This window comes from Magnolia sinica, chromosome 16, assembly GCF_029962835.1.
Source record: "Magnolia sinica isolate HGM2019 chromosome 16, MsV1, whole genome shotgun sequence".
NCBI lineage: Eukaryota > Viridiplantae > Streptophyta > Magnoliopsida > Magnoliales > Magnoliaceae > Magnolia > Magnolia sinica.
The window spans coordinates 341,086-361,311 of NC_080588.1; the positions used below are offsets into that span (position 1 = coordinate 341,086).

General features: G+C 35.7%; 1 protein-coding gene across 4 annotated transcripts in view; it reads left to right on the top strand.

Moving 5' to 3' along the window:
- LOC131228587 (uncharacterized) overlaps positions 1-20,226 on the top strand; it is a 49,724-nt gene that overhangs the window by 8,039 nt on the left and 21,459 nt on the right. For all 4 annotated transcript variants that reach the window (XM_058224343.1, XM_058224346.1, XM_058224345.1 and 1 more), the window contains exon 5: positions 1,132-1,247. In XM_058224343.1, the coding sequence (XP_058080326.1) occupies positions 1,132-1,247 (116 nt within the window). The remainder of the gene's footprint in view (positions 1-1,131; positions 1,248-20,226) is intronic.

Here is a 20,226-nt window from a genome sequence, read left to right on the forward strand (position 1 = left end):
AACAATTGGAGATACAATCAGAGCAGTACTTGATCTGATTGTGGGACCCACCTATAGACCTGTGATGGAGCGCCTGATGGCATCAGTAGTCTGGGTATAACAAGCGTCGGAGGTGTAGTGTGAGGTGAAATGGGTAAGGCCCAATTGGGATTCTCCAGCCATCAGGGATACTTGAGTGAAGTGTAAGCTATGGTTGTGTTACAAGGAATGTGGAACCTTGGATTTGGTGGATATACTTGGACTCTTGGAGAAATTTGGGATATGGTTGGAACCATGGGTGCATCTTTGAAGAACATCCCTTGTGAGGCTAATACCATTATGGATAGTCCTGAAAGGGGAGGGGTTTAAGAACTTTGTACATTGGTCATTCGCTGCCAAACATTAGAATCAAGAAAGTAGTTGGCAAAGACAACACATCAACAACTCTAACAATTAAAGATTGAATTTGAAATTCATAACTCTGTACTTTGACCAACCATTTTATAAGCTCATAACAGACAGCACTTTGACCAACCATTTTATAAGATCATAACCAAACTATTGTGGGAATGCTAACTTTGATGCAGCTATAAGCTACACAAAAAATAAGGTTGTTGTATCATGAAATATCATGATACAATGACCACTCAAGGAGCGTGCAAAAAACTTAAGACATGAACAGACTATTTTTTGTTTTTATTAATACAAAATTTATTAAACACAGTGAAAGGGTACACTAAACTATCCATATTGAAAATTGGGTGAAAAAATGTCTATAATTTTTATGCATGAGTTTTATCATTCTCAGTTACTATTGAAAATAGTGACCTCTTCCCTGGTGTGCTTTTAACGTTCCCTATACAGAATTTATTAAACTCATTGAAAGGGTACACTAAACTATCCATATTGAAAATTGGGATACAAATTTCTATAATGTTTATGCGTGAACTTTATCATTCTGAGTTACTATTGAATCTTATCATGCCTTCTGAATCTTATCATGCATATGCTCTCTCTCCCTCTCAATGATGTTTTTCTATTGACTTTATGCTATTCTACATGTAAGTTCTAAAGTTTGTGCTAAATACTTGGTAGCCTTTTTTTCTCTCAGTAATTATTAGTCATTAAATCTCTGCAAATTGTTCTTTTCAGCATCCAAAGCCTACCATTGTCTAATGCTGTTGTATTGAACTTTACAATTCCAATTCTGGCATCTGTTGTGGCAAGAATAGTTTTGCACGAGAAATTGTCACTAGCAGATATTGGAGGTATGTGGGTAGCACATCATGACCTAATTCTTATCTTGTCTCCACCTTCTTTTAGCCATTTAAGCAAAATGGATTGGATAGTTGCTTATTATACCATATCCCGAAATGTTTTTCGCATGCCCACGTGTATTGTAGTTGGTGAATGCATATAATCTTTTACATTTTGAGGGAATATCATGTAGTTCCCCTTTCTTCAAATATAGAATATGAGGACCCGACAACAGTTGCAAATCTTCCATCTCTTACTCTTGAAATGAGGGGGGTAGTATTATTATTATTATTTGAAAGGATGGGTGGTATTATTAATTTGAAAAATAAATACACAAACAAAGAAAGAAGACATTAAACATCTAGTAAAATTCTAAAGTTTTGTTGTTAAAAGATGATATAATTTTATAATTTTGTCTTTTGTACGAGGGGTTTGAGCTCATAAGCCAGTGGTAGATAGGGCATGTTTCAACATTGAGGTCTTTGGTTTGAGCCTGGCTACCTATCAAAAGGGGAAAAAAAGTAAAACTTTTTTACAAGTGATTCTGTAAAATCTAAACAATTAACTCATGTTATGTTTTAAATCCATTTATTTATTATTTTTAAAATTTTTATCTTTCTTTTTTTATTTTTTTATTTTTTATTTTTAAAAATTTATAATTCATAGATTCTTGTTAAGAAGTGTCCATTGAGATGGTTTTTCTTGTTAAGGTGTCTAAAAGGCTGGATTTTGCTAAGACAAGAATTGTGGCATTTTGCATATACGTGTTGGTTTTAGATGCTTCCAACACGTGATACTTATCCTGCTTAGAAGAATCCATGTAGTGTAGCTGGGAAGTTTGTAATTGAGAAAATGATGCATCCAAGCAATGCATCTTGTGAAAAAGGGTCATATTTATGCATCAGAGGATCCAAACTAGTCCCATCTTGATCACATGTGTGATTGGATACCATTAGGTACTAGTTTATGTGCTAAAATTATCATGCTTGTATGTATTCTGCAAACACCAACTGGTGCAACCCGGTTATCAAGTCAATGAGATTTCACCCGAATCGCAAAGAAATGGACAAGTACACCCACAAGAATATTTGAGTAGTGTAGGAGAAATACTTGATCGATATCAAACTTCTTCTTACAATACTTAAGAAAAACTCACATTTTGGAAATCATGGAATGCCCAACTCCTACACCAACCCCCCTTTTAGAGACCATAAATGAATCTTCAATGAGAATCCCCCAACTAAGAGATTGATTTCAAATCAATTTAATCTACCTGTGATGGTAAAGGCCTAATAATAGTAAAAGCAAATCTAGGAAATAAACCTCCAAATCCTCAAGCACATCTTTAAATTAGCCCCCTTATCTTCAATCACATCTTCCCATAACTTTAATTACATATCTAAATCAGCCCCCATATTTTTCACAAATGGTAAATTGCAAATCTTGATATTTAGGCCCCAAATTTATAAATAAACTATCTAAAATTAGCGTATGTTGGGCCCTATAGTTGGCCGTGGGCCTTGGTCAATTCTCTCTAACTTTGAAAGAACTTGTCTTCGAGTTGGAAACCAATATCAACCTTTGGACTTGTACTACCTCTACAATGAATTTTCTTCGTTGGTGGAAGCTGTTGGTGCAACCCTAAGCATCGGCTCATCACAACCTTGGAGTCCACTATAGATGTCTCTTTCACTTGCGCCTTTGTGGGTGCCAACTTGTTTGTTGTAACTTTATATTTCTTCATAGATCCTAAAACATTTGCCTCGTTTTTCATGTCACAGTCATTTTTCACAAAAGCTCTTCAATTTGAGTGTTTATTGCATGTCTATTAATGTGACCGCCACTATCGTTTAATCCATTAATTGATCCATTGGTGAATTCAAGTTTAGGTTCAACGTTAATGCATTGATCACCTCAGATATCAACTTTTCCTTTGACCTCATGGATCTCTTTGTCGTTTTCGGAATTTTTACTTCAATTCTGGGTTCTCAGCAATGAAAAGATTTGATCATTGTTGTCTTCATGAGTTGGGGCGGCTTGTTATTGGTTAGGACCTTGGTGTGAACCCTCCCATACATTTCCACGTGCTCCAACTTCGGTCTCTGGATTCCCTCCATGCTGGAGCTCCCCTACTTGATTAATGAGATTGCCTACCTCATGTGCGAGTTGATCTACCCGGTTCGTGAGTGCATGTATCAATTGGATTACTTGCACAAACTCTTCTTGTGTCACCCCCTTTGAAGCCCACTAGGAGATGATGTAGAAATGGCAGTTCCCCAATGATCACCTGCTATGATACCCAAATGGTGAAACCCGGTTATCGAATCAATGAGGTCTTGCTTGAATCCTTAAAAAAGGGATAAGAGTAGACCCACAAGAATATTCGAGCAGAGAGGGAGATATCAAACTTCTTACAATATTTAAGAAAAGGCCACAATTAGAAAATCTTGGAACGCCTACCTCCCACACCACTCTTTTTATAGCCCCTAAATGAATCTTCAATGAGAATCCCCAACTAAGAGATTGACTTGAAAATAATTATGATTTGAAATCAATCATAATTGTTTCAAATCAATCTAATCTACCTAAGATGGTAAAAGCTTAATAATAGTAAAAGCAAATCTAGTAAATAATCCTTCAAATCTTCAATTATATCTTCAAATTAGCCCTTATATCTTCAATCACATCTCCCCATATCTTCAATCACATCGTTAAATAATCTCCCATATTTTTCACAAATAATAAATTGCAGAATCTTGATATTTAGGCTCCAAATCTATAAATAAATAGTCCAAAATTAGCATATGTTAGGCCTTGTAGTGGGTCGTGGGCCTAGATGGGTTGTGGGCCTGCCTCATCAACCATATGGCTTATGGCCAGTCAAAACAATCCATTCACATGATAATTAGAGACTTCTATTAGCGTGTGAAGTTCTATTAGTTTGTTTCCTTGTCTGTTTTCCTGTGATGTAGGGAAGTCGGGTTGTTTCCCTAATCTCCAGGATATTTCAGGTCATTAGGGGAAAGCTTGTGTGGGTTTAGGATATGAATTGGTGAGTCATATTGGCCAATGGTGATGCAAGACCAATGCATGAACTAAGTAACATGTGAGATCAAATAACCGAATTAAGATATTTAACCAAAAAACACAAATGTCGCTATATACATTACAAATATCATGAAAATCAAAAGAAAATCATGCGTAATTTTGACCTAAGCTACCAACATCGTAACACAAGATCATTAAATAAAAAAGAAACTAGGATCTAATAGATGTAGGGACATCCAATTAGCATAGGGTATAATCTATTTCAAAATAGAAAACCTAATACGACCTAGGGCGAAAATTAGGGTTTGGGTAATTTGGAAAAGTAGGAAAATTAGGAAATTTAGATTTAGGGTTAGAGTTGAGAATGGAAGAAAGGGGTTTTGATAATGATGGTGGGAAACCAAAAGGGGCAGGTGGGATTTGCACGTGTGGCCGTACGGTCACATGTGTGGCGTGGGAGGATGGGTTTATGTCACGCCTCAAAATTTGGGTACCTGAGTAGGGTTACTCAATATCCAAATTCCAAGCACGTGAGCTACAATTTATATGTTATCATTAATATACAAGTAATACTCAATCCCACAAGGCTATGTGCATATATAATAAAGGAGGACAACTACAAATTTTCAAACTTAATTAAGCAACATTGTCCATACATCCATGACTAAAACAACTAATTAAATTAAGTAACTTAACTTATTACATTAATATTGAAATTTCAAATTAAACCTAATGTAACTAATAATAAATGCCCGTCTGCTCAAAATATTCCAACTTGGCACTTGTATGGTTTAAAATTAATGTGAGTACAACGACTCAGTAGGATCGTCTCAAACACAAATCTGAAGTTCTAAATTTCTTATGTCGTTAAGTAATATATTTGGAATAAACATAACAACAAGACTTATGCTAACATCAAGTAAAATGAATGTAAAAATGATATGCATGCGATACTACTTGATGATTCAACGTAATTAATTAAATAAACATCCAGGATTAATTTCAACACCGTATTCAGTGTATGGACACATTGCATTAACGCCCACGCATCGGTACCTCGTGGTGAGGGACCCATTTATACGTTAGCTAGTTAGATTACTGCTCCAGTTGTACTTCTGACGTATGTCCACGCACACAATTGTACTCATATGCCGTACACAAAGGAGACTCCGAAGGATCCAACGGGTTCTAGGGTCTTTCACCTAAGGGACACGATTGCCCTAATTGATGGCTTTAGGGTCTCTCACCTAAGGGACACAATTGCCCTACTTGCTGGCTTTAGGGTCTCTCACCTAAGGGACATGATTGCCCTACTTGCTGATACAAATATAATTTCTTTCTTTCTTTCTTTCTCATTTTTTTTTTAAAATTCAATAAAAATAGAAGAGTAAGAATGATATGAACAATTCTAAAATCAGCAATAAAATAATTTAATAAATCTAATTTCTACGTTACAATGCAGAATCTATACAAGGTGCATAAATTTAATGCTGATAAAAATTTAGCCCATAAAATTGTAAAAAAGACTTTACTGTACCGACAGTAAATTTGGATTTTCTGAGGTACAGGCCGTGTTTCGTAATAGTGTGGAAATTATGCCAAAGCCCTTGACATTTTCAAAAATTTTATTTGAGCTCTTAATTTGTGATTTTCTTTTTATATTTTATATATTGATATAACTAATTAATTTTTAAAATTTTGAAATAATAAAAAAATTATAATATTAAAATTCTAACTTAAATAATTATTTAACCATATATACTAAAGTTTATATTAATCGTTAAACACCAAATTCTATAATTCTCAACAATTCCATAAATAATCTTAATCTCATTTAATTAATTTCAAATAGATTTAGTTTTTAATATTTGAATTGAATTCGTATTCCAAGTGAGCGTAATTACTATTAATTTTATAGATAGTAATTACAAATTAAATTATAATATAAATTTATAACTCGATTAAACATTTCAAGGTAATTCTTGATTTAGGTTAATAAATCAACTAATCTAAAGTCATAGATCTATATTTGTATATGTTAGATTTATTGAATTAATTATTCCAAAATGTTAATCATACCTCAAATTAAAATTTTAAAATCTTCAAGAGGATTTATGCTACTAATTTAATTTATATACATCAAATTTTCTTATAATTTGTATTTAAGTTAATTAATTTATAACGTAAATTTTTATTTTTCTACAAATTTCTGGATTAATTTGAAGTTAAATATAAAGAAATTTCAATTAATTAATAAATCCATAAACTTAAAGTGAGTTTTATATTATTGATAGTAAAACAATTCAATTCAAATGAGTCTATAAATTACAACAAATTGAAACTATAAATTTACGTAAACATTTTTTAGTAATAATTTAAAATTAATAATTCTTAAGAATTTTATATTTTAAATTAATTATATATCAATTTTTATAACAAAATTTTAATAGACAGAAGCATCTAAAATTTTTATATATGAGTTAGAATCACACCAAGAATACAGAATAATTTATTTAAAAATTAAAGGATTAACTAGCCTATTATATGGATTTTAATTAATTAATTATAAATAAAATTACTTGGAAATTCAAATTTAAAAACATAGAAATATAAAATTACAGATTCGTAACAAATTACCTACCTTAAAAAAATTTGATGATTCGGCCCTGCTCAAATATCTCTCTCTTGATCTACAAAGATCTCTCTCTCCCTCTCTCTTTTTGATTTGATTGTTTCTTTGTTTCTTTGTTTCATTTTATTTTTTATTTTTTAAAGGAGGTGGGTAACGGAATGGAAGAGTGATGATTATGGGACAGTTTCGATTTGGTGGGAGGCTTTGGTGCCCATTACCATACGAAAAAGAAGGGAGGGAGAGAGTGGGTTAGTCGGCAATGACGTGCAGAAGATAATTCATTCTTCTTCTTTTTATTTTTATTTTTATTTTTAGATACGGTGGATCCTACTAACGATGATATAAATCTACTCCGTTCATCATCTTGGCCTGGCCATGAGAGGATATGAGGCCAAAAATGATACTGATCGAAAACTCAGGTGGGCCACATACAAGTGGACGGTGGGGTTAGTGCTCTAGACATTGGTGCAGTCCCAGGTACCAGATCGATTGCGAAATCAACATCTCTCTTTGAAGGTAATCCAGGGATATCTTGAAATAGTTCTGGAAATTCATTAACAATCGGAATTTGTTCTACTCCTCGAGGTTTAACTTCCGAGATGGTTGACAAACTAACCGGTGCTCCTTTCCTTTGTATTCCATGGAATTGTAACGGTGCTCGCACATCTATATTCAATATGACTATCTTCCTAAAGCAATCGATTTTGGCCCGATATAAAGATAACCAATCCATCCCCAATATAATATCGTATTCTCGCATCGACATAATTATAAGATTAGCTGGTAAATATAGAAGGTTCATTGATGGATTCTCTAAGATAGCAAGGCCGTTGACTAACTTGACCAAGAAGGGCACTTCTTTTAAATGGAATGAAAATTGCGAGCAAGCTTTCTCTGAGTTGAAGAAGCAATTAACGAAAGCCCCAATACTTTCCTTACTAGTTGAAGGGGAAAGATTTGTGGTATAAACTGATGCATCTTATCAAGGGTTGGTATGCGTGCTGATGCAAAGTGGTAAAGCAATAACATTCGCATCAAGGCAGTTGAAACCTCATGAGTAGAATTATCCCACTTACGACTTAGAGCTTGCAGCTGTAGTGTTTGCCTTAAAAATTTGGAGGCATTATCTTTATGGTGAGCAGTTTGAACTATACTCGGATCACAAGAGTTTAAAGTATCTTTTTAATAAAAAAGGCCTAAATATGCGGCAGAGGAGATGGATGAAATTCTTGAAGGATTATCATTTCGACATCTGCTATCATCCAGACAAGGCGAATGTCATAGTTGACGCGTTAAGCAGGAAGACACGTAAGCTGGTGGTAAGTTTAATGATTAAAGAATGAGAGATGCTTGATATAGTTAAAGATTTTGATGTCAGATTTCGTATCGATGAACCTCGGGCTTATATCGGTAATTTAGTGGTGCAGCCCACTTTGGTAAGTAATCTCTTAATTATCCATTTAGATTAGCCCTTTAATTCTTATATTAGGATGTAATTATTCAGGATTTTCTTTTTTAGGTGCGACGAATAATAGAAGCGCAAAAGAATGATACATGGCTACAGGAGAAAATAACAGAAGAAGTGGAAAAGGACAACTTGGAGTGGCGAGTAGGCTCTGATGGTGGGGTAAGATTGCGAGGGAGGTTATGTGTTCTAGACATATCTGAATTAAAACAAGAAGTATTAGATGAGGCGCACTGTACAAAAGTCACCATCTATCCAGGAAGAACCAAGATGTACCGTGATGTACGGCGCCAATATTGGTGGGGTAATATGAAGAGGGAGATAGCCAACTACGTTGTAAGGTGTCTTACCTGTCATCAGGTTAAAGTGGAGCATCAAAAGCCGTTGGGACTTTTACAACCGTTACGGGTCACAGAGTGGAAGTGAGAGCACATATCGATGGATTTTATTGTCGGACTAACGAAAATAAGCTGCCATCATGATGCAATATGGGCGATCGTTGATAGGCTAACATAGTCAACACATTTCCTTCCTATACCTATTTCTTCATCTCTAGACGAGTTAAGTAAACAATATATCAAGGAAATCGTTAGGCGTCACGGCATTCCTGTGTTCATTGTATCCGATTGAGACCCCAGGTTTACATCACGCTTTTGGAGGAGTCTTCAGAAGGCCTTGGGAATTACGCTAGACTACAGCACAACACGGCTTTTCATCCGCAGACTGACGGACAAACGGAGTGGGTAAATCAAATCATAGAAGACATACTTCGCAGCTGCATTCTTGACTTCAAGGGAAATGGGGACGACCACCTCAATTTAGTATAATTTGCCTATAACAATAGTTTCCAGTTGAGTATTGGTATGGCGCCATTCGAAGCTTTATACGGAAGACCTTGCAGATCACCAAATTGTTGGACCGAAGTGAGTGAAAGAACATTGTTGGGACCGAAACTCGTGCAAGAGACATCCGAGAAGATTGCTGTCATCAAAGAGCGTCTATGTACCTCTCAGAGTCGGCAGAAGAGCTGCGCCAACAATCGCCGAAGGAACTTGGAGTTCGCCATAGGAGACCAAGTGTTCCTGAAGGTATCCTTGATGAAAGGAGTTATGCGATTTGGGAAGAAAGGAAAATTGATACCACGCTACATCGGACCATTCGATATCTTGCAGAGAGTAGGCCTCATAGCCTACAGACTAGCCTTAGCTTTTTGGCATCCACGACGTATTTTATGTATCTATACTTCGAAAGTACAAAAGAGACGCATTGCATATCATTGACTGAGAGCCGCTGGAAATCCGGGAGGACGTCTGATACATAAAGCAATCGATTAGCATCCTCGATAGGAAGGAGCAAGCACTTCAAACAAGAACAATATCACTTGTGAAGGTTCAGTGGGGGCATCATGGCGAGGATGAAGCTTTGTGGGAGCCAAAGGATGAAATCCGAGAGAAGTACCCTCATATCTTCATATGATAGGTATGTTAAATTTCGGGGTTGAAATTTTTGTTAAGGGGGGTAGAATGTAACAATCCATTTTTTTTTGGGAACCAACCCTACCGTCCGCTTGTGTGTGGCCCACCTGAGTTTTGGATCAGTCTCATTTTTGGCCTCATATCTTCTCATGGCCAGGCCAAGATGATGGACGGAGTAGATTTATATCATCGTTAGTGGGACCCACCATATCTAAAAATAAAAATAAAAAAAAAAAGAAAAAGAAAAGAAGAAGAATGAATTATCTTTCGCACGTCACTGTCGATTAACCCACTCTCTCCCTTTTTCCCTCTTTTTCGTATGGTAATGGGCACCGAAGCCTCCCACCAAATCGAAACTGTCCCATAATCCCCACTCTTCCATTCTGTTACTCACCTCCTTAAAAAAGAAAAAAAAAAGAAAGAGAAATAAAGAAACAATCGAATCAAAAAGAGAGAGGGAGAGGGAACTCTGTAGATCAAGAGAGAGATTGGAGCAGGGCCGGATCATCAGATTTTTTTAAGGTAGGTGATCTCTTATGAATCTGGACTTTTATATTTCTATGTTTTTAAATTTGAATTTCCATGTAATTTTATTTATAATTAATTAATTAATTAAAATTCATATAATAGGCTAGTTAATCCTTTAATTTTTAAATAAATTATTCTGTATTCTTGGTGTAATTCTAACTCATATATAAAAATTTCAGATGTTTCTGTCTATTAAAATTTTGTTATAAAAATTGATATATAATTAATTTAAAATATAAAATTCTTAAGAATTATTAATTTTAAATTATTACTAAAAAATGTTTACGTAAATTTATGGTTTCAATTTGTTGTAATTTATAGACTCATTTGAATTGAATTGTTTTACTATCAATAATATAAAACCCACTTTAAGTTTATGGATTTATTAATTAATTGAAATTCCTTTATATCTAACTTCAAATTAATCCAGAAATTTGTAGAAAGATAAAAATAAAAATTTATGTTATAAATTAATTAACTTAAATACAAATTATAAGAAAATTTGATGTATATAAATTAAATTATTAGCATAAATTCTCTTGAAGGTTTTAAAATTTTAATTTGAGGTATGATTAACATTTTGGAATAATTAATTCAATAAATCTAATATATACAAATATAGATCTAGGACTTTAGATTAGTTGATTTATTAACCTAAATCAAGAATTACCTTGAGATGTTTAATCGAGTTATAAATTTATATTATAATTTAATTTGTAGTTACTATTTATAAAATTAATATTAATTACGCTCACTTGGAATATGAATTCAATTCAAATATTAAGAACTAAATTTATTTGAAATTAATTAAATGAGATTAAGATTATTTATGGAATTGTTGAGAATTACAGAATTTGGTGTTTAAAGATTAATATAAACTTTAGTATATATGGTTAAATAATTATTTAAGTTAAAATTTTAATATTATAATTTTTTTATTATTTCAAAATTTTAAAAATTAATTAGTTATATCAATATATAAAATATAAAAAGAAAATCACAAATTAAGAGCTCAAATAAAATTTTCAGAACAGTCAAGGGCTTTGGCATAATTTCCACACTATTACGAAACACGACCTGTACCTTAGAAAATTCAAATTTATTGTCGGTACAGTAAACAGTCTTTTTTACAATTTTAGGGGCTAAATTTTTATCAACATTAAATTTATGCACCTTGTATAAATTCTGCATTGCAATGTAGAAATTAGATTTATTAAATTATTTTATTGTTGATTTTAGAATTGTTCATGTCATTCTTGCTCTTCTATTTTTATTAAATAAAAAAAAAAGAGAAAGAAATAAAGAAATTATATTTGTATCAGCAAATAGGGTAATCGTATCCCTTGGGTGAGAGACCCTAAAGCCAACAAGTAGGGCAATTGTCCCTTTGGTAAGAGACCCTAAAGTCAGCAATTAGGGCAATCGTGTCCCTTGGGTGAAAGACCCTAGAACCCGTTGGATCATTCAGAGTCTCCTTTGTGTACGACGTATGAGTACAATTGTGTGCGTGGACATACGTTAGAAGTACAACTGGAGCAGTAGTCTGACCAGCTAATGTATAAATGGGTCCCTCACCACGAGGTACTGGTGCGTGGGCGTTAATACAATGTGACCATACACTGAGTACGGTGTTGAAATTAATCCTGGATGTTTATTTAATTAATTACGTTGAATCATCAAGTAGTATCGCATGCATATCATTTTTACATTCATTTTACTTGATGTTAGCATAAGTCTTGTTGTTATGTTTATTCCAAATATATTACTTAAAGACATAAGAAATTTAGAACTTCAGATTTGTGTTACTAAGTCATTGTACTCACGTTAAATTTAAACCATACAGGTGTTGAGTTGGAATATTTTGAGCAGGCGGGCCTTTATTATTAGTTGCATTAGGTTTAGTTTGAAATTTCAATGTTAATGTAACAAGTTAAGTCACTTAATTTAATTAGTTGTTTTAGTTATGGATGTATGGACAATGTTGCTTGATTAAGTTTGAAAATTTGTAGTTGTCCTCCTTTATTTTATATGCACATAGCCTTGTGGGATTGAGTATTACTTGTGCATTAATGATAACATATAAATTGTAGTTCACGTGATTGAAATTTGGGTATTGAGTAGCCCTACTCGGGTACCCAAATTTTGGGGCGTGGCAGTTTAGGTCGGTTAGGGTTTGGATTATGAATGAGTATGGGAAGGTTGGGTTTGGAAGAAGACGAAGATTTGGGATGAGAGAATTAAGAATCTGAAGAAAATACCCGGATGAGGAAGAAAAGAGAAGATTGTATGGGGATAGATGGAGACCTCGCACCTCCGTTGACGAAGATTAAACTCACACCAATCTTCCTTCCAAATTACATGGAAGTATTTTCAAATCGCATGAAGATGGGAGAAGAAATCAAGACCTTCTCTCTCTCTCTCTTTTAAAATTATTTTATTTTATTTTTTATTTTTAATTATGAAATTCAATGAGAGAGAAGTCATATGCTCTCCTCTTTTTATAGATCTAAGAAGTTTCAAAAATTACAAAAATCCCCGTCTTGTGAACTTTAACAAAAATAGCCTTAGTCTAAATAAAATCAACAAAAACACTCATAATGTGTCAAAATATAAAATAATAAAAAACTAAATCCTAAAATATGATAAACTGATGTGAACGATCAACGATCAATGGCCCGATCATGTGATCCATGCGATCCAATGACCCGATCGCCGCATCCCTCCGATCCAATGATCTAGATCACTCCATAAAGCATCCCATGTGCATCTTCTTAGTGTGGGGTCTTCCAGATGCTCGCACATGCACATGAGGTCTTCAACACGATCACGGATACTCGCCTAGCCGCAGGGAAATTGGCACGGTCCGCTTCCTCCTCTGATACGCACGTAAGGGTGTACGTTACGTGATGTCCTCATCAAATGGTATCCAAGTTTCTCTTAGTAAGGTTCTCCTTACCGCAGCCTACAAATAGGACATCAACCCATATGTTATTATTCTATGATTTTTCTGGAAAAAAAAAAATTGCAGAGATGGTATTGGAGTCTGCCCAACAGTCCCTTATAATTCCATTATCCATCTTGGATGCGGCTATATTTGAGTTCTATTGGTGATCTTTTTTCTAGCGAATCTGGTACGAGAATGCTTTCTATTGCCTTAATGGTGTATGGAGACCTTCTCTTGCAATTGCCAATCCTTAATGGATAGCTACCCTTGTTTCTGTTTTCTTGCTTTTCTAATAATATTTCAGTATTTGATAAAAGGAATATCTCTCGAGTTTCAATCCTATGCAAATAGTTTCTTTTCGGTTCGAGTTGCATTAGAAAGGCTGCAGTCATGTTAATTAGTCAGAGGAATAAAACAACTTCTGGAGCTCAAATCACAACCTCTATTTCCATTTCAAGAAACAGAACTTTAGAAGCAAAAAGAAACATAAATTTTCAGAAACGTGAGCCTCAAAGTGCCACTCTACTTTGAAACTTGTGATTCTTAGACACTTCACTCATAATCATAAACAGTTTATATTAACACTTCCACTTCCTGTGGATTTTAATAATTAAGCTTCTGCTTTTTGAGATGCTTGATATATGGACTTGTGGAGTTGTGGAATTTAGATTTCAAATTATTTGAGGTTATGCAGAATATGTATTTTGCACTCTTGCAACATCATACCTGACTCCACAACATGTAGCTCATTGCTTCTCAACTCGTGGTCCTAAAAAGCTGTGTACATGATGTCTGAGCTCCAAAGTTTGGTCACTAATTAATACCTTTACTTTTGAGGAGTTAAAACAACTAATTATCATGAGGTTGCTTTTTCACATGGATTGCCATTGTTGAAAGCAGATAGATCAAGCACTTTTGCAAGTGATTTGTGATTTGACCTTCGAATCTTCTATTTCCTTTATCTTTTGAGCAATGATGGGAGTTTAAGCTAAGTTGGTAGCCATTGGTTGCTTCTGCTCTCTGTGTAATTGGTTTTTATCAGTTGCGATTGATATGCTTACGGTCTGAAATAGTTTTAATGTCTTAAAATGACTGTGATCTTGCCTATTACTGTCAAATTTTTTTCCCCTTTTTATTGTATTTCTCACACTTCTGTTCATCCAATTAAAAGGTGGGGCTATCTCATGATTGATGTACTTCAAGTCAAATGCTTGATGCTTCTCTATTTCAGCTTCTCCATTGATACAATTTCTTTCTCTGAAGACTAGACAGGAACATCAAGAATGAGGACTTCCAAAACACCCAAAGAGTAGATTCAATAGGGGCTAAAATGATGGAGAGCTGACTTGGATTGTTTTGCTACATGCTACAGATGCCAGAGTTGACCTGTTGAGGCAGGAAAGTTTTATCAAGGTTGAATGGCTTGAAAAGCATGATGAGGGTGAAGACCTATAATAACTTGTACACTTACTGAGGGTTGGGCTTCAGATAGGAATGATTGGCATACCAGAATTATAAAGACAACCCCAAATAGCTAGGACAATGTGATGATGATGATGGAGATGATGGCAATAATGATGAGGATGAGGATGCTGTTGCTGCTGAGGTTGACGATGGTGATGAGGATACTGAGAATGATGATCCAATTAAAAATAAAAAAAACTGATGAGGATGATGATGATGGCAACAACAATAGTCTTTATCTACAAAACAAAGTGAGTTTCTCTTATCAAATAACCAAGAAATTATCGAACAATGCTGCAACTAATAACCAAGAATTTTAGATTGTACTTCTTTTATCATTTTAGTGGTTCGGTGAGAGTTGATGTGATAATTCTTATCATGGGGCCTTTGGTTGCTTCCCTTAAAGGGTTTATTTATTTATTTATTATTTATTATTTTTATATGTAGTTCCCATAGGTGTAAATTGTTCATGTGCATGCTCGCCCCTCGCGCAAGCTTGAGGATAGGAAAGAGGTCCGGAAAAGGTTAAACAGGTGGATGATTGGAGAACATGGATATCCCCTTGCATCCATGATCTCCCTGATCGATAAATGATGATTGAGCTCTTCACTCCGTTTTGGAAGGTAGGAGAAATCAAAGATTACCATATTGTTAGAGATAAAGCTTTAAGAAAACAAGGAGCTTTGTCTTTGTTTACTTTGGCTCCAAAGAGAAACAAGAATAGGGGGGCTTTTAGTCAATGGTAAGAAATTTGGAGGAATGATTGGAGTTAACCGGCCTGTTAATGGCCCTGAGGTAAGTAACGAAAGAGTGGGAAAAAAAAAAACAGAAACCACTAGAATGATTGTGTAAAAGGAGAGCTAGAGTCATGTGGAAACGCCTCAAATGCGAGAAAGATTCATGACCATACGACAATATGGATAGAGAGGTAATTTCAAGTGAGAAGATGGATTCCTTGGCTGGCCTCAAAAGTTGAGCAAAGAGGTATTTTCCTCTGAAAAGTGTAGGGATGAAAGCCCTTTTGAAGAGCTTGGCATATCTTAATTGTAAAGGGGCGTAGATCAAGAATTTTGAATGAAAGGGAAGGCAGGAGTGGGTTCATTTTCCGAGGTCAACTAATTAGAAGTACAACATCCTCCCTTGCGCATCTAGAACCCTATTTGGAGTTGTAAGGGATTCTTGGAACCATGAGCAAATGCAATGCATTACCTTGCAAATTGAGCTTTCATGTAACATGGCCAATGGATGGACTTCTTTTATTCTTCAAGCCGGTGGGAAGCACATTAGGTCCTTAAGGTTGAAGATCATGGAAAAAAAGATCAGTTGGTGGAAGTTAGGCCACTATTTTCTCCCAATGGATTAGGAAGGTGTGATTAGTGACATAGTGGCTGTGACTTTGATTCATCCCAAAGAAGTCACTGGGCCTGTTGGAGAGGGAAATGAGTTGGGTTGATAGGCTGTAAGAGGAGAGGTGACTAAATGCAGAGAGTAGTCAATTCAATGTGAGAAAGTCATTCTGATGTCCAAGGGTTTTAAACATGACACAGGAAAATGAGATGGGAATCCAGGTGGGGAAGCTAGTGAAATGTATTGTACAAGGAAATCAAGGGCGATGTCACCTGGTGGACAAGGAGAAATCAAAACAACCTAAATTAAAGGGGAATGGTGGTCCCTAGGAAATATCGAGGTAAAAGGGAACATATGAACTGTAAATCTTCAATCAATTATGAAAAAAGATTGTATGATGAGTGTAGAGAAGCTAGCTAGGCACTTCATTACTCACCCTATTAAAAGAATGCAAGTCACATGTATTCATTGTCATATAAAATAATCACTTCACAAGAAAGCAAGTTGTATAATGATAGCAAACAACCGAACAACGAACCAAAAGCTCCAGAGCTGATGGGGAATGACCGGTTTATCTCGATATGCAGGCCCTCTCAGGCAAACTGCAAACCCAGGCGAGACCTCCCTGTGGGCAACCCCCGCTTTGCACGGGTCTCCGAATTGCACTGTCCCACAGTGGGCTCCTCATCTCACAGACCCCACCTCTTCGGCCATCCCACCCCAGCGTAGAGATACGGTGCTTCCTTGGAATCACACTAAGATGCCCCCGCATCATCAACCCATGCCGGTGAGGAGACTCAAACACTGAGTTCCTGCTCTGATACCATTTTGATAGCGGACAACCGACTAGTGCACCAAAAGCTCCAGAGCTGATGGGGAAGGATCGGTTTATCCCTATAGGAAGGCCCTCCTAGGAAAACCCAGACAAGACTTCCTCGTGGGCAACTCCTGCTTCGCACGGTCCCACAGTGGGCCCCATCTCATGGACATTCTGCATCTCACAGACCCCGCCTCGTGGGCCACCCCACCCTAGCGTGGAGATTGGTGTGTCTTTGGAATTACACCAAGATGCCCTTGCATCGCATAAGTGGGATGAAAATTTGTGGTGGTTTGTGTGGGGTCATCAACGTTTCAATTGGACCAGCTTAGGAGCACAGGTGCACCAAGTATTGTGGTGATGTGGGATAAACTTGTTCTCATAAAAGAATGGGAGTGGATCGAAAACCTTTTCTTTATCTTGTTTGTGTTTAGAGATTTGAGCTTGGGTTTCAATTGAGTGTTCATATTTCTTTATGGTTCCAATGATCCAAATGAGCAGGTGGAGTTCTAGAATGAATTGGATTGGAGTGTGGGCAAGTGAATTTTATCAAGGTGTATAAGAGGGGACGTTTTATCATCAATTTTCCTTTGATAAGAGAGGAGGTAGCAGGGTGACATCAAGCATGAGAGGATTCGTAGATGAGGTCCAAAGACATGCAAGTATGCAACGTGGGCCTTCATTGGGGAGCTACTTTTATGTGTAGAAATGCCTAGATTGACTCATTTATAACCCAAATAGGTCATTTGCTTAATTTTTGGGATTGGAATCCAAGAGCTTATGACGTGCACTACTATGTCCGACCTAAGATCATTGGTCCTTTTATCCTCCAATCTAATTCTACAATTGCCTATTCTCTTCTGCTTTGGTGTTGTTAGAGGAGGTCAGCTTCTTTCATAGGTTAAAGGCTGGTGGTTGTTCTAGGTGACTGGTGGAGCAAGTAGAAGGCTGGCCTTAAAACTGAATCTCCTTAAATCCAAAAGAAAAGAGTGGATAAAAGGAGCACTTTAGGAAGATTGAGGAAGGAATGTTGAAGATATTAGGTGGAATTTAGTAGATAATGGGGAGGAGGTAGAAAATTGTGTATCCGAGGGAGATTTGAAGTGTAGAAAGACTCTTTAGATTATCTATAGAATGGAAAAGGTGGAGGAAATCATTTGACGGCAAAGATTTATGGTGTTGTGGTTTGGGGAGGGTAATAAAAATGAGCAAATTCTTTCACAAGATGGCTAGCACTTGAAGAATATACTCAACTGCATCCAAAGCCTCAAAATCTGTGGAGCAAAATAGTTTCTGTAAGCCCTCAAGAGACATTTGAAGTGATTGTGGACTTCAAGTAAATAATTGTACAACAATTTATTTTATCATAAAAAAAGCACTCCAAAGAGGAGTGGAAAAGGCCAATATGGGGAATTTAAAATTTAATGATATCTCCATATTGGTGAAGAAGATGAAGAATTTATTGGAAGGTCGATTGAGGAAGGAAAGGTTCCCTGGACCAATTTGGTTTTGAGAAGGCCCCAAGATTGGATGACCACTTCTTAGTAGGGATTTGGGAAGTAGTAAAAGGGCAAGATGGTAAGTTTTTTGGCAGAGTTTCGTGAAAAGGGGAAGCTAGCAGAGGACATGGGGCTTCATTCATTGCCTTTACCCTTAAAAGAGAAAGTGATAAAAACTTGAGGCCTGAAGGAGTGTTCGATCCAAATATCACCTTCTCCCAAGGTGCATTTGTGAAGGGAAATTTTTTGCCAGTAGTTAGACATACCTTCTAACCAGCTGTTGCAGCTGCGTCGAATCACTCATTAGATTAGCACTCACATTCCTGCTTCCTTACTATTTATACATGCTAATATTTTGAAATTAACCCTTTTCTGCTCCTAAACTCCATTACGTGGTCTCTTTACTTCATGATTTGTGCAACTATATTTTGACAGCGTTTGTCGTCATGAATGCATCAATTTCAGGCACAAATTGGGGAAGAATGGTTTGGTGTGCAAAGTTGATTTGGAGAAGGCATATGCTAATTTGAATTGGGACTTTCATGATTACCTGCTCGAAAGGACATGCTTCAAGGTTTGCTAGTGAGGCTGGAGGCAAGAATGTACAAGATCAGAAAAATATTTTGTGCTTGTTAATGGATCCTTAATAGGATTCTTTAATGGATTAGAGGGATCGGACGGGGATCCTATATCTCTTTTCCTCTTTGTAGACATAACCAATGCTCGTAGTAAATTTTTAGAGAAGAATGAAGAGCTGATAGAAGGCTTCAGTGTGGCTTATTATGACTTTTAGGTTTCTCATCTATAATTTTGTGGATGATACGCTCATATGTTGTGGTGCGGAAAGGGAGTCGGTATTGTTTCTTCACAACACTTTAAGATGCTTTGAAGTAGTCCTTCGTCCTCTAAAAAAACATACCATTGGGGATAAGCATGGATATATATATATATATATATATATATATATTATTTTAATGTGTGTGTGTGAGTGGGGGAATTGAAAGAACAGAGAGACGGCCGACTGTATGGAAGGGGAGATGTCTTTGGGAGGGAAAAGTACATTCCTCTAAGCAGCTTTATTGGTGTTGCAATGTATTTTGTCTATCTTTCAGAGCATGATTAGTCGGTTGGAACCGATGTTTGAAATATCGGTATCGCATTATGTATCGCATCCTTGGAAGACAAATACGTATCAGTTATTGCACTGGATATATCGTTTGTATCAAGTAATTTATTGCACTTTTTGGGAAACATGGGAAACATTGGGAAAATGGTTGAATTTTTCAATGAAGCCCCAATGATTGTTAAAAAAACCTTAATACAAACTTTTAAATCATAACATCTCAAAAAAAAGTGCACATAATAGGTTTCCTTTGTATAGGGCCTTAAGCTATGCATTGTCTGACTAAACTAATGCAACTGTATTCAAATTTAATGTACAACATTTAAAGTGCATGTGATGATCATTTCATCAAACAACTCCTAAATACTTTGAAATTAGTCTCAATCGACAGCTGGTTGAAGGAAAATAAAAAGAAATTAATATTTTAATGTTCCGAAAATTGACAAGGAAATCAGTAGATCAACCCTTATACATGCTTGATTTCATGTTTAGAGTGCAACATTACAAACAATTTTGGAGAAATTGAGAAAATTTTGAAATTTTCTCAATTTTCCTCAAATCAGATCACCTACATTCAAATTTCAAAATTAAAGTGTATGTGATGATCATTTCATCAAATACTCCTAAATGCTTTGAAATTAGTCTTAA